The sequence below is a fragment of the Chrysemys picta genome, chromosome 4 (genome assembly GCF_011386835.1).
Source record: "Chrysemys picta bellii isolate R12L10 chromosome 4, ASM1138683v2, whole genome shotgun sequence".
NCBI lineage: Eukaryota > Metazoa > Chordata > Testudines > Emydidae > Chrysemys > Chrysemys picta.
This window is the reverse complement of record NC_088794.1, coordinates 92,367,275-92,380,303: the sequence shown is the minus strand read 5'-3', so window position 1 is coordinate 92,380,303 and position 13,029 is coordinate 92,367,275. Positions and strand designations below refer to the sequence as shown.

The following is a 13,029-nucleotide window of genomic DNA, read 5'->3' as shown; positions in this document are numbered from 1 at the left end:
TTTCCCCCCCATCCTATGGTAACTCACTCCAGATGGATTCACTTGAGTAGAACACCAGATTTATGAACAGACCAGTCAACCACACTTCATTGGGAACCAGAAGTATGCAATCAGGCATTAGCAGAGACACTCCCCTTTCCCTCCCAAAAGGAGGAAATACAGTGCAGTACTGTTAAATGTAAGCTACTAAAAAAAACTTTCCCTTTAAAAAAAGATTTGAGAAGGTAAAGGAACTGTTTCTGTACTGGTTTCGTTTCAATTAAGGTAGTTAAAAAGCAGCGTTTTCCTTCTGCATAGTAAGTTTAAGTCACTGTAACTCTGAAATGTTCTTTCAAAAATTTACAACTGAACAAACAGCCTCCAGTCCCAGGATGTTTGTAATTGAGGTTCTATTACAACACTGAAGATGAGGGCCCTGCTTTCAACATAATGCTCAATGGGTGATTTATTTAATCTTAAGCTACAGAAGAACTAGATGTACCCCACTAGAGAGCAGACTGAAAATTGAAAGGCTTACCTGATTATTTCTTTTCTAGGCCAGGCCAGTCAGACACAATTAGGCTGTGCCTGTCTTCCTGCAAATACCGGATGCACTTCAACTTCTTCATAGGGCTTGGCGCCTCCTCATAAGAGCTTCTAAAACTGTATAGGAACACAGTTTTACATAAATTCCTGAAAAATACAAAGTATGATAGCTATATACACGGACTCTCAGGAAGCCATGGTATAGGTACCCAAAGAATGTACCTTGGGCAGGGAGGGTGAAATCAGTCCCAGAAAAGAAATAAGGACATTTTGCAGAGGCCATTGGAACATGAAGAATGATGGTGGGGAGGGGAAGATGCAGGACAGGAGAGAAAATCTGCCCCATCCCTAAAGTAAGTAGTAGTCATTGATGGTGACAGTGGTGGTTGTTGGGATTAAGGGGGACCGACCCTCACACAGAGGAGGGGGTAATGGGCACACAAAAGCCCTGAGAGTGGGGGAGTTGCAGGAAGTTCCTGAAATAGAAGGGGATAAGGTGCTGGCGCACACGGTGCTTATAGGGATGCAAGGAGTTCCTGGTATGTGGAATAAATTATCTACACAAGCTACAAGTGTGCAACACCCAAGTAAGTACTTTTCTCGGACAAAGCATGCACCCTGATGCTTTCAGAGGATGAAGTTTTGGCCAGAATGAAGGAAGAATTAACTTATCCTTGTAGTTTCATGGACCCTTCTTGCTGACAGGACTGCAAACAGGAAGCAGGTCTTCAACAGAAAAAATTGATCAGATTGAGCCATGAAAATCTGCTGTAAAACCCAGGTAGGGAAAAGGCAGGCCTGGCTGTTAGTTTGAATAGAAGTGCTGCCCAAAGGAACCTCAATACCACTAAGGGAGCCTGAGGTTGTAACACTGTTTAGTGCTGACAAGATGAGATGGTGGGAGGCCTTACACCAACATCTAGGCTATCCTGAAAGATATCCAGAAGACCTGGTTTCGTGGGTCTTTGATCCTTGTAGATGGACACCATTAAAGGAATCGTGTCTATACTCTTGTATAGGCTAATGTAGTGGAAGGCCTGTGAAAAGCAGGGGACGCCCTTTAGAGGGATATTCCTTCTTGTTTAGGATTTGCCACTCAAGACCTGATGCCAAACTCAGGTAATCTGGACTGGGACTCAGGAACAGGTTCTGGGCCAGAAAATCCTACCTGCTGGGAAAACGGAGCAGAGGGATTTGGGTCAGGTCCAATAGCTGTAAATATCATGGCTTAGGAATCTGGAATGAGAGGAACAGTTCTTCTATCATCTTTTCATAATTCTTCCCAGTAGTGGAAATGGAGAGAAAAGCATGGAGAAGCTGATATGGCCATCTGTGAACTCCACAGCATCTAATCCCATTGGTCTTTGCCTGATGAGGTAAGCTTTTCACCTTGACATTTCACCTGAACATGAATAGGTCCCATCTAAGGTGGCCTAGCTCCTTGGATATCAGCTGGAGCATCTATAGGTTCGGGGCCATAGGTGCTGACAATTTACCTAGCCTACTGTTATGTTCAGCAGCTTCATTAGGTGGATGGCCACAATGGAGGCAACATGACCTTGTGCTCAGGAAAACACCTGGACTACAGTGATATTTAGACTTCACCTCCTTATGCTCCTTTCTCACTTTATATATACCAAGGTTATTGTGTTCTATATGTCCAGCAGAGCCAGTGTGACCACTCATCTCTAGAAAGCTGATGTTCTGGAGCCTTTTTGGGCCTTTAGCATCGCCTGTGTATTGTGGTGCCCCAAGTGGACTTCCCACCTTGAAAGGCTGGCATTGGTGTAGCTGTGTTCAGGAATGTGGAGGAAGAATCCTTCCATCACATAGGGTTCTTGTTTCCACCAACTGAAGGAATGAATCAGTGGATGGTAAACTTTCCTTTCCTTTCCATGTCTTGTTAAGGATGCCTCAAAGGCCAAGGCCTATCAGAGGAACCTCCAAAGTTCTCTCTCATGTGCAGACTCTCACACAGGACAAGAACAACTGGAAGGAATAGACAAAGATGGACTGATGCCAGGTACTGACACATCTCAGTTTCTTGATCTTGTAGTCTCTCTCTGTTTGCCAGAAGCTGAGAATGGGCAACAGGGGATGGATCACTTGATGATTCCCTGTTCTGTTCATTCCCTCTGGGGTACCTGGCACTAGCCACTGTCAGAAAACAGGATACTGGGCTAGATGGACCCTTGGTCTGACCAGTAGGGCCATTCTTATGAGGTATCCGAAGATCATGCCCTGATTAGCATGGAGTCTAAGAACAGGTATAATTAAATTCCTAGACTCCTAACCCAAGCCGGTAGCTTTGTCAATGTCCTGTGGATTAACAGATAAAAGAGAAGCATTTTGTACTGAAAGGAGCAATTGTTGCAGGCAAACCAGAGAAACTGCCAATGACAGCATCTGATGGGATTATGCAGATAAACCTCTTCCTGGTCCAACAGTGGAAAAGGTCTCCTGGAGAGATTATGGAGAGATCTTTTTGAAGTCTAGGATGGCCCCAGTCTCCTCCTAACCCTTCTCTCACTAGGAAGAAAGTAGAGCAGTGCCCTGAATCTCTTTCCTGGGACAGTTTTTATTGCCATTAGCTCTAGCAGGTGTAAGATTTCCATCAGAATGGCTTAATGTTTTCTTATTCCTGGAGTTTGGAGAGAGGATGAAGGAAGTTGAGGAGCCTGGCATTCCAGAGAGCATCCATACTGCAATGACACTCATGTCCTCCTGTCTAAAATTGACTGGAACCATCTGTCTGGGAAATGAACCATGCAGCTCCTTAAGTTTATCTCCATATGAATGCAGGCTCTGTTTCAGTTATACTGACTATAAAATGACTTGTGGACTTACCCAGGAGGAGCCTAGATAAAACAGAGGAGAGATGGAAAAAGAGATGTTGCTTGTTATTGCCCCAAAAGAAACTTTAAAAATCAAGAGGCTAAAGGGCAAGGAAGAACGCCTGAACTACCACTCTGTTTCCACAATCAGCAGCAGATAATCTGATGCCATGGCACAGACAAACACTGGAGGAGAGCCTCCAGCCTTGGCAGGAAGAAAGGTGCAGGCCAACAGTTTTGGGCTGAGGAAAGTTAATAATAAAAAAACTGATTACAAGTAATGTGAACAACACAACTCACCAGCCAGCGCAGGGACAACGCGTTGGCAAAGTCAGTGTTACACCTCAGTTGGCTGAAAGAGACCCAGCAACTTCACTATTGCAACAAAAGCCTTGCAGAGTGTTTACAGGATGAGTGCAGCTCCCCAGCCATGCTTCTTAGAGAGGGGCATCCTTGTGTGCTTTAGTTTGCACCAGTTTAAAAAAAAACAATGAGCAACTCTGTGCACTTCTAGCTTTATATACTTACAGTTCAGACACAAAACAGGGCTGCATTTTGATAATCTGTTTATTATAGCAAATCTGGCAGCTTCACTGAGATATCAACAGTGAAATGGTCCTGTTATACTGAGCCCTAAAGAGCGAGCGTGCTGTAGCATGAAGCACACCTGTTCTTTCAGTTCATACTGCGGCAGCTGTTCCTGTCCACACACTTTGTTCACATGATAATGTTATTACTGAACATCAACCTGAGCATGATGACAGCAAACAAAAAACACTGAAAAGACAGATACCTGGGATCTGCAGTCTCCTTCAATCCAGCACCCACCAATCTTAGGTAGGTGACAAAACTATCCAAAAAATTTGCAAGATGCACATTGTCCTCTTTGGTTTCCCTCATTTTCTCTGTGTCCAGTAGGATTTAGTAGTAGCCAGATTTATGTAGTTACTCTGATTTTTAAAAACAATTTAACTCCTTGACATTTTATCTTCTACCCCAGGAATTCCTACCCATACCAGCAAGAGATAGGTTAATTAGCAATAGAAATGGCCATTGGTCATTAGCAAACAGCCTAGGATTCACCTTGTCTAGCTGTCTTGCTTATGTAACACAATATTTACTTTTGAATAACCTGTATTTAGTGAGGAAAAAAGACACTCCATCAACCTGTTAGGCAAAAGAAAAAAAATCCTTCCTTATACAGGGAGGCAAATCCTATGCAAACTCTCTGATGGGGACTGGATTTTAGCAATACATTAGTCACTCAACACTTGGAACATTGTATTTTAAGATACTGGCAGTTCCCCTTTTAAGGTGGATCCATGAGGATGGACATGCCATGAACAGGACTGCTTCCTTCCAACAGCCTAGTGATGCTACTTCATGGGAGTTCCGTTACATTTTCAATCTAGTTACTCTAGTCTGAGCTTATGACACACAAGTATTTCTATGGAAGAACCCCAAACTCAAGGCAATAAGGATTTTAAAGACAGTGAGTAACAGATACATGGCATTTATGCTCACACTACAAAAACAATGCCTCTTAAAATACTGTCAGCTCTCCCCAGTAAAAAAGATAACCAGATAATCTCCCCCTCAATTCTATAAAAAACATGAAATACAAGTGCTGCTTTTGTTAAGTGAGACACAAACATAAGCATGAATGTCCTTTAAAATAATATGATCCAATGCTCCAAAATATTGTTTTTTGTGATTTTACTTTTAAAATGAGTCTTAAAAAATTTAAAAAACAAACCTTCAAGCTTGAGCTCATGTTGAAAAATAAATATCCGTTCATCTCCTTGAGCTATAGTTTGACTTATTCCCTCTCCTGGTGGCACAGTGTATTTTCTAAGAGAGTCTATAAGAAATCACACTAAGTTAAGATAAAAGATGGCACCTTGGGAAACCACCAGAAATCCCTCCAGTAACGTAGCAGATTTTGTGCATGAGAACGGATTCCAGACTCTGGTCAGAGCCTCTTGCTGCAGGAGTACGAGATGTGTTTCCACTACAAGTGTAGATCATCAGCTGTGAACCACGGTCAGGTTCTTAAAAGTTCCAAACTTAGAGAGCAACTCTTAGAAGCTTTTCCATTTGCAGATGTAAACCCCTCCAAATCCTTTGAGGGATGTGCGTTCCTGTCACACCTAGTGACCCTCCTTCGAGGGAAAGTTTGATGCAGTTTTTGCACAAGTAACCTTTCAATGCATTGTGATCCAAGCAAGGGGCTTACTGCATGGACTCAGCAGCATTATCGAATGCCACATGTCGAGTTTGCCTCAGTTCCTTAATCCATACAGAGATTATCTGCACTAGCTTTGTGCTGCCACAGTACCTCTTGGTTGTCTCACCAATTCACAAGGCCTAGTCCTGGGTTCTGCAACATGATACTCGGATATAAATATTCTAGAGATAGTTTCCAATTCTTCCAAGAAATCCTGCAACAAACAATGCAAATCAGAGACCATCTTTTAAAAGTGTGAACCAAGGGATACAAAATTCTTTTGAATAATATAAAGTTGAGATTTCACAGGCAAAAACGGGGTCAAAGTTTTGTGTTGGGATGTTACTACAATGACGCAGACTATACCAGTAAAAACAAAGTGAAAGAGACCGCAGCTGCCGAAGTGATAAGAAACACAGATTTGCACGCCAAGCCTTCCCTTTGATCCCTGTGCCCATCTTAGTTTATAGACGAACCTATCGGCAGCTAAAAATCATTGCTTGATTCTTAAAGGTGCTGAGCACCTGCAGTTTCCATTAACTGCAGTGGGATTTATGGGTGCTGAGCACATCAAAAATCAGACCACATTCGTCAGATGACTAACCTGAGGCTCCCACATTTGAAACATCTGGCCAGCAGGCTAGATTCTCTGGTGCATTCTGGTGATGGCAAACAGGCTGAAAAGCAGCTGGATCTTGCCAGCTGAGAATTTCCCCTGGCATAGAGAAGCTCTGAGCTGGAGTAGAGCCAACATACCCAGCCCCGTTAGCCTGGCCAGGTCAGGGGATGGCCAGAGTGTGCTGCACTTCAGCTATTCCCAGCTAGTTTATGGTTTCTTGGGGACCATTGTAAGCTGGTATAGTGGCAGGTTTTCTAATCTATGCTGGAGCAGGGCAGGCACAGATCCAGCCTAAGACAACCCTACACACGTTATATTCCACCAAACAAACTCCACGTAGACAAGAATCTGGGCCTAGGTCTTTGAGAGAGGAGTACAAAAAATGAAAGCAAAATGCCAAACTGACACAGCATCCTCATAGTCATGCCTGAATATTAAATGAAACATAAATAAATACTTACTGAGGACCAGAGAAGTTCTTGGAGGCTATGCAAGCAGCTCTCTATCTCTGCATTTCCCATCAGATCATGGTCAACAAGACCACGAAGCATAAACAGGAAGAAATCCCACTGCAGAAGAAACAAGGAGCGTCAAGTTCCTCAAGATGGACTGTGGCCTGCATCTATTTACTGCTTTGTAAGAACTCTGTACAAGTTATGTTTTGAATTTACTCAAATCTGTATTATGGGGAAAAAACAAAGGTGGAAGGAGGAAGTAAACTCTGTCCCTGGGTTCTGGGGACAAGCTGCACCTGGTAGATGTGGTCTACCATTCTGAATTACGTAAATTTCCCTTGCAGCTCATCTAGTCTATTCTACAATAAAACAATCACACCATGTCAATGTTGATAAATGCAAAGTATTGCATACTGGAAAATATAATCCCAATTATACATACAAAATGATGAGGTCTAAATTAGCTACTACCTACCACTCAAGATCTTGGAGTCATTGTGAAGCATTTTATGAAAACATCTGCTCAATGTGCAAAAACACTAATAGAATGTTAGGAACCATAAGTAAAGGGATAAAAAGACAGAAAATATAATAATGCAACTATATAAATCCATGGTATGCCCACATCTCAAATACTGAGTGCAGTTCTGGTTGCCCCATCTCAAAAAAGATATATTAGAACTGGAAAAAATACAGAGATATGGAACAGCTTCCATATGAGGAGACATTAAAAAGGCTGGGACTGTTCAGCTTGAAAAAGAGACAACTGCGGCAAGATATGATAGAGATTTATAAAATAACGAATGGTGGGGAGAAAGTGAATAAGGAAGTATTATTTATCCCTTCACAACACACAAACCAGGGGTCATCCAAAGAAATCAACAGGGAGAAGGCTTAAAACAAATATGAGGAAGTACTTCTCTTCACACAATGCACAGTCAACCAGTGAAACTCCTACTTCTCGCCTTCACAACATCCCCTGGCAATAACTGGGTTAAAAAAAAAAGATTCCATAAATTCATGGAGGATAGGTCCATCTATGGCTATTAGAAAAAATGGCAGGGATGCAACCCCATGCTCCCAGTGTCCCTAAACCTCTGACTGCCAGAAGCTGGGACTGGATGACAGAGGATGGATCACTTGATAAATTGCCCTGTTCAGTTCACTCCCTCTGAAGCGCCTGGCTCTGGCCATTGTCCAAAGACAGGATACAGGGCTAGATGGACCATTGGTCTGACCCAGTATGGCCATTCTTATGTTCATTTTCAGTTCTGGATTCCCAATTGGAAATAGAGTAAGTGTTTCCTGCCCAGCTCAAGGAGAGGTTGGGAATGCCAGTCTAATTTTCAACTAAAGCTGATATCCTGGTCTGGAACTAGACAGGAAAATTCTTCAGACCCAAAGTTAACCATGGGGCCATTTACGTTTACAGTCCTATAATCTCTCAGGTTGATCAGCAATTTATCATTTGTTCTGGCATTAAACTGAACAAATTCTAGTGTCACTTGCATCTCCCCAAACGTAAGTATTACAGTCTGCCTTCTTGACAACACTATACACTGCTCTTACATTTCCGCTGTCCCTGAAGAAACTCATTGGCAGCTGAACAGTGAGAGCCAAATCCTGCTGGCCTTACTCACATGATAGTCAGTCACAGAAGTCAACAGAACTCCAGTGTGAGTATGGCGAGCAGGATTGGGCAGCTGGTTCTGGAGAGCTAAGGAAGTCCCACCTCATGTCGCTCGACTTCTGCGATGTAGCCGACATTCTTCCTGCTGAACATCAGCTGAACAGGAACAGGTGTCCAAAAGTCTTCCTTCCAAACCAACAGCAGCGATTTCAGAAGGCCGTAGATAGCATTCTTCTTCCCTCGTTGTCTTTCAGGTTTCTTCTGGGTCTGAGGCTTAAGGCCCTGGATAGGAACACGATCTGAAACTATGGGACGGAGGGGATGGACCAATACAGTTTATTACTATTACATTTACAGTCATCTTGGTACGTGCAGCACATTGTTAGTGAGCTGACAGGCTTGGTTAGCACCAATACAAACACCAAGGTGAAAACACTCATGAAGAGGTAATGCAGAGCAGCAGTTACAACTGGGGATAGCTTGGGGATAGCTCAGTGGTTTGAGCATTGGCCTGCTAAACCCAGGGTTGTGAATTCAAACCTTGAGGGGGGTCATTTAGGGAACGGGGTAAAAATCTGTCTGGGGATTGGTCCTGCTTTGAGCAAGAAGTTAGACTAGATGACCTCCTGAGGGCCCTTCCAACCCTGATATTCTATGAATCTTGGAACATGCAAAATTCTGGGTTCTGCACCCAAATCAGAAGACATCACAGACAAGAAATAGAAGTCTGTTCTGAAGTTGACTAATGCTACTCTACTGGCCTATTGCCCACAAAGCTGGGAGAAGACAGACTAAGAACTAGTAGCTAGTTTTATTGCTAACAGAACGGGATGTAGTGGTCACTCCTACAAAAGGCAGTGGTTACTTTAACTGAATAGAACATTTAAATAAATAAAAATGTACACTTTACATTAATAATTTTACTGGTAGATTAGTAGATCCCAGATTTATGTGGGGCTGCTGTACTCTCACTTTATAGTGGATGAACTGTTTTCTCTAAGGACAACATATTCATTTTTAATTATTCTTATTACAGTACTTCTAAATACAGCTAACCAATGAATCCTAAAAAACTCTCAGATCTTCCCTGTAGTCTCTTGTCATCTCATGGAAAGACAGAACTGCACTTCCAGACCCAGTTCAGTGTAAGCGTTTCATCCTTCCAAGGTACAGCAGACTGCTCTCTGAAAGGGGAACATTTCAAGGGGAGCCCTACTACCTCTGAAGGCTCTAGATAGCAGAGATTAGGAGACTGGCCAGGGGGAAAGCTCTGCACCCACATCATTAGCTAGAAGTGTGTGAGGTATAGATGCACATCAGGTATCAAAAACCATAATGACACATTTAGCAAGAGGGAAAAAATCACACACTGTAGTTGGCTGCTGGCAAGAGACTGAGACAGTATTGCATTGGCAGCAGAGAATCTCTTGCTTAACAGTTATAAGTTATATAACAGTATTGCATTGGCTGAACCTGCACAGGGTCGTCACTGATCCACATGAAATGAGCTACTGACTTTCTCACGAGCGAGGCATGAAAATTGGAATCAAACATTACATTTAGGAAAATGTTCAATTCCAAGAATCCAGAGACAGGGATCTCAGAGCTGACTGCGTGTCTGAATGAGGGGGCCAAGAACTGGGAAGGGAAAAAAGGGTGAATGAGGTAAATATGTAGTTGAAGGAGGGCCAGCTCAAAAGACTGATGTTTGTGAGGGGTTTTAAGAAAGCAATCTCCCAGTAGTCATGCTCTGGGTTTTGCAATGGAACGTCTTTGCAGATCCAGTGGCACTTTTGTTACAAGCAGGGAAACCTAAGGGGCACTCAGAGGTGAGGGGAAAGCAGTCAGCATTAACAATGCACAGGCATCACAAATGGCTTACCTAGGAGAGATGCCAACTCTACAGTGCACCTAGCCAGCTGCTGCTCCGATGTGGGACACATGAACTGAAAACATAAAATTGGCATGTCACCATCAGGGAATCTGCAGCCTCTGGTTCAGACTGACTGGACAGGAGCTTTGCATTAAAAATAATTAGGAAAGGCACAAGCAGCAACAGCAGGAGCCACATAGCTGCTGACTCAGGGTCATTAAAGAAGGCATTGTTGGAAAGTTCCAGGAAATTCTCCATGAAAATAATCAATCTTCACATACCCCACACATCACACACAGATATCTAGGGTCAGAGAATGACACTTATCTTTGCCACGTCTGAGCTCAGATAAAAGGTGCCCCCGTAGGTTCAGAGACAGGTTCATTACACTAGCAGGTACACAGATGGCTCAGAAAGCACTGCGTACTTTTTTATTTCTACCTTTCTGCACTGAAGCGTTTGGCTCAGTCTTTTCAGCAAGCACTCCAGCTGGACATAGGGAATTCCTTCATCTTCATCCCTGGGTCCCACAGCAATACAGAGCACGTCCTAGATGAAAAGGCAACAATGGCTCATCTAATAACTCATACTTTGCATTTCTAGAGAGACCACTGGACTGAAGATTAAGTGATTTACAACCATTCCTTAATTTTCTCAAACACACTAAAAGAACCCCAAACCACACAGAGACCATGAAGGAGGTTAGTATTATCCCAATTTTACAGACTAGGAAAGGGAAATAGAAATAGAAATATTGCCGCCAATTTTTTTCAAACCTGGGTGCCTGAAACTAGGAACCTAAATCTATATTTAGGCATGTAATAAGTGGCCTGAATTTTGCCTGTAGCTCTCACTGATGTCAATAGGGGCAACAGCTTCTCACCACCCTTGCAAATCACATCACTTATTTAGCCACCCAAATTTCAAAGTTTTGGTCTAAGTGATTTGCCAAAAGTCACAGAGAGTCAATGGCACAGCTGGTAACAGAACCCAGGTCTTCTGACCCCTGCCTCCATCCACCATCTTGTATCTCAACCATGACATCATCTTCTGCCTCCCTATGAGGCTCAACACCATTATTACAAGGAGCACTATATCACACTCAAAACAAATGTATAGCATTAACTGTCTGGTTCCTTGGATCATATTTTTCCTGATGCTGTGTGTGGTTAACACCTAGCATCACTAGTGACTTACCAACCAATACTAGTATCCTTGAATGAGAACTAAAGGGCAGAACTTCAATTAGAAGACATGGAAACAACTGTTTTAGAACTTCAAAAGGACTATGTCAAATCTAGTGACTCCAAATTTAAGCTGTGTAAAAAGCAAAATTTAAAAAAAAAATTAAGATCTTCATATAACTTTCCATGATTTTTTTTTTTGTAATTCCAGTGGAAACCCCCTTTTTTTATTTATTTAAAAACAAAAACACATTCCATTTCAGTTTTTGCAACCAAAACATTGGAGGCAGTGGCCTAGTACATATGAAACTGATAGGAATCTGACTATAGCTACTCTACTTTCACTACCCAGGTAAACAGAAATTAACTCAGAAAAACAAGCAGAATAGTGAAAAGCAGATGAGATTATTAATATTCTTTCACTTAATTTCAGGTGATGGTGAGAGAACTGTTTGGGTTTATTTTAATTATATGATTTCTAGGAGAACAACATCCATTTAAGCCTGGGACAAGAAAGGTGGGAAGGCATTTTATATCAGTTCTAATAGGAAGGCAATCTGGAAAAATCAAGCCATCCGACCACTCCCTTCTTTCTCTTTAACTTCAATTCCCCCTAAGTCCAGTTAAATGCAGAGGGAAAGGCAGGCAGGCAAACCCCTTTCCATGGATTTGCATTGATGTAGCTGACTGGAACTCAGCAAACAATTCTGTTGGTGCACAAGAAGGAACAGAATCCAGCTAGCTCTGCAGGGCTGATAGGGATAAAGATCAGGAAATACTTATTTTAGTCCCTGAAGTCAGCAGAGCTCACTGAAAAAACACACAGGGAGCAGATCTGCAGTGTAAGAAGGAACCATTTTGACATGGTCACTCTTCATAACAGAGCTGCACAAAACTCTCACTGTGGCAGGATGGCTCTTACATCCCTAAAGCAGGGACTCTGGACTTATGAAGTGGAGTCAGATGGACATCTCCCTCTCACCCCATGGCCATGTCCCCATGAACACTGTATTTGACAGGGCAACTTGGGACCAGAATGCTGATCTCTAAGCAGCTACTGGAAGGGAGTGAGAAGCAACATAGGCGCACCTGCCTCCACTCCCGCCCCACCCAGGCTCAGAGCTTGTTCCTTGGAACTGTGACAGCTTAACTGTATCCATGGGAGGAAAGTCAAAAAAGTATCAATGTAACCAAGGAGACAGTGGAAGTTCTGTACTTTGATCTCATTGATGATCTGAGAGGGGAACGGAGCATGGTGCTGGCAGTTGGGGGGACAACCTTTCCTCTCCCCCTGTGCGTCCTCACTGGGTAAGGAAGGCCCCTGGACTCTCAACATCCGATTAAAGGTAGTTCTCACTTCTCTTTTGATCAGTGCTGTAAGGAACAAATAACAGGGCTTATTACATTCATATTTTTCTCACAAGGGACATGGAGAAAACGGTTTCCAGAAACCACAATATGGGGTGTTCCCTCAAAACTTTCTCCATTGAGTGGTGTCTCAGGACCAGAATGAGGAATGTGTTAGGTTTCCAACATCCCAGCCCTCTGAGCTCCTATTCCTTCTCGTAATCACAGGGTCCCGACCCCGGGCATGGGCAGAGTCAATGCTGCACCCATAGCTCTTCTCAGAAGTGTAGGTTAGTGGTAATACCTAACCCATCTTTTGAGCCTTCTATTAGAGG

The 13,029-nt window shown here is 42.9% G+C and overlaps 1 protein-coding gene across 7 annotated transcripts in view; it reads right to left on the bottom strand.

Moving 5' to 3' along the window:
- CDAN1 (codanin 1) overlaps nt 1-13,029 on the bottom strand; it is a 67,545-nt gene that overhangs the window by 20,193 nt on the left and 34,323 nt on the right. For 5 of the 7 annotated variants that reach the window (XM_065595345.1, XM_065595344.1, XM_065595343.1 and 2 more), the window contains 6 exons: nt 12,564-12,721; nt 10,605-10,712; nt 10,173-10,236; nt 8,393-8,595; nt 6,667-6,774; nt 3,909-5,800 (listed from right to left, as the gene is read on the bottom strand). In XM_065595345.1, the coding sequence (XP_065451417.1) occupies nt 5,675-5,800; nt 6,667-6,774; nt 8,393-8,595; nt 10,173-10,236; nt 10,605-10,712; nt 12,564-12,721 (767 nt within the window). In that variant the 3' untranslated portion in view covers nt 3,909-5,674. Of the gene's footprint in view, nt 1-517; nt 673-3,908; nt 5,801-6,666; nt 6,775-8,392; nt 8,596-10,172; nt 10,237-10,604; nt 10,713-12,563; nt 12,722-13,029 lie in introns of those variants that run through there. The other 2 variants (XR_010601061.1, XM_008169903.4) reach the window with 2 other exon arrangements.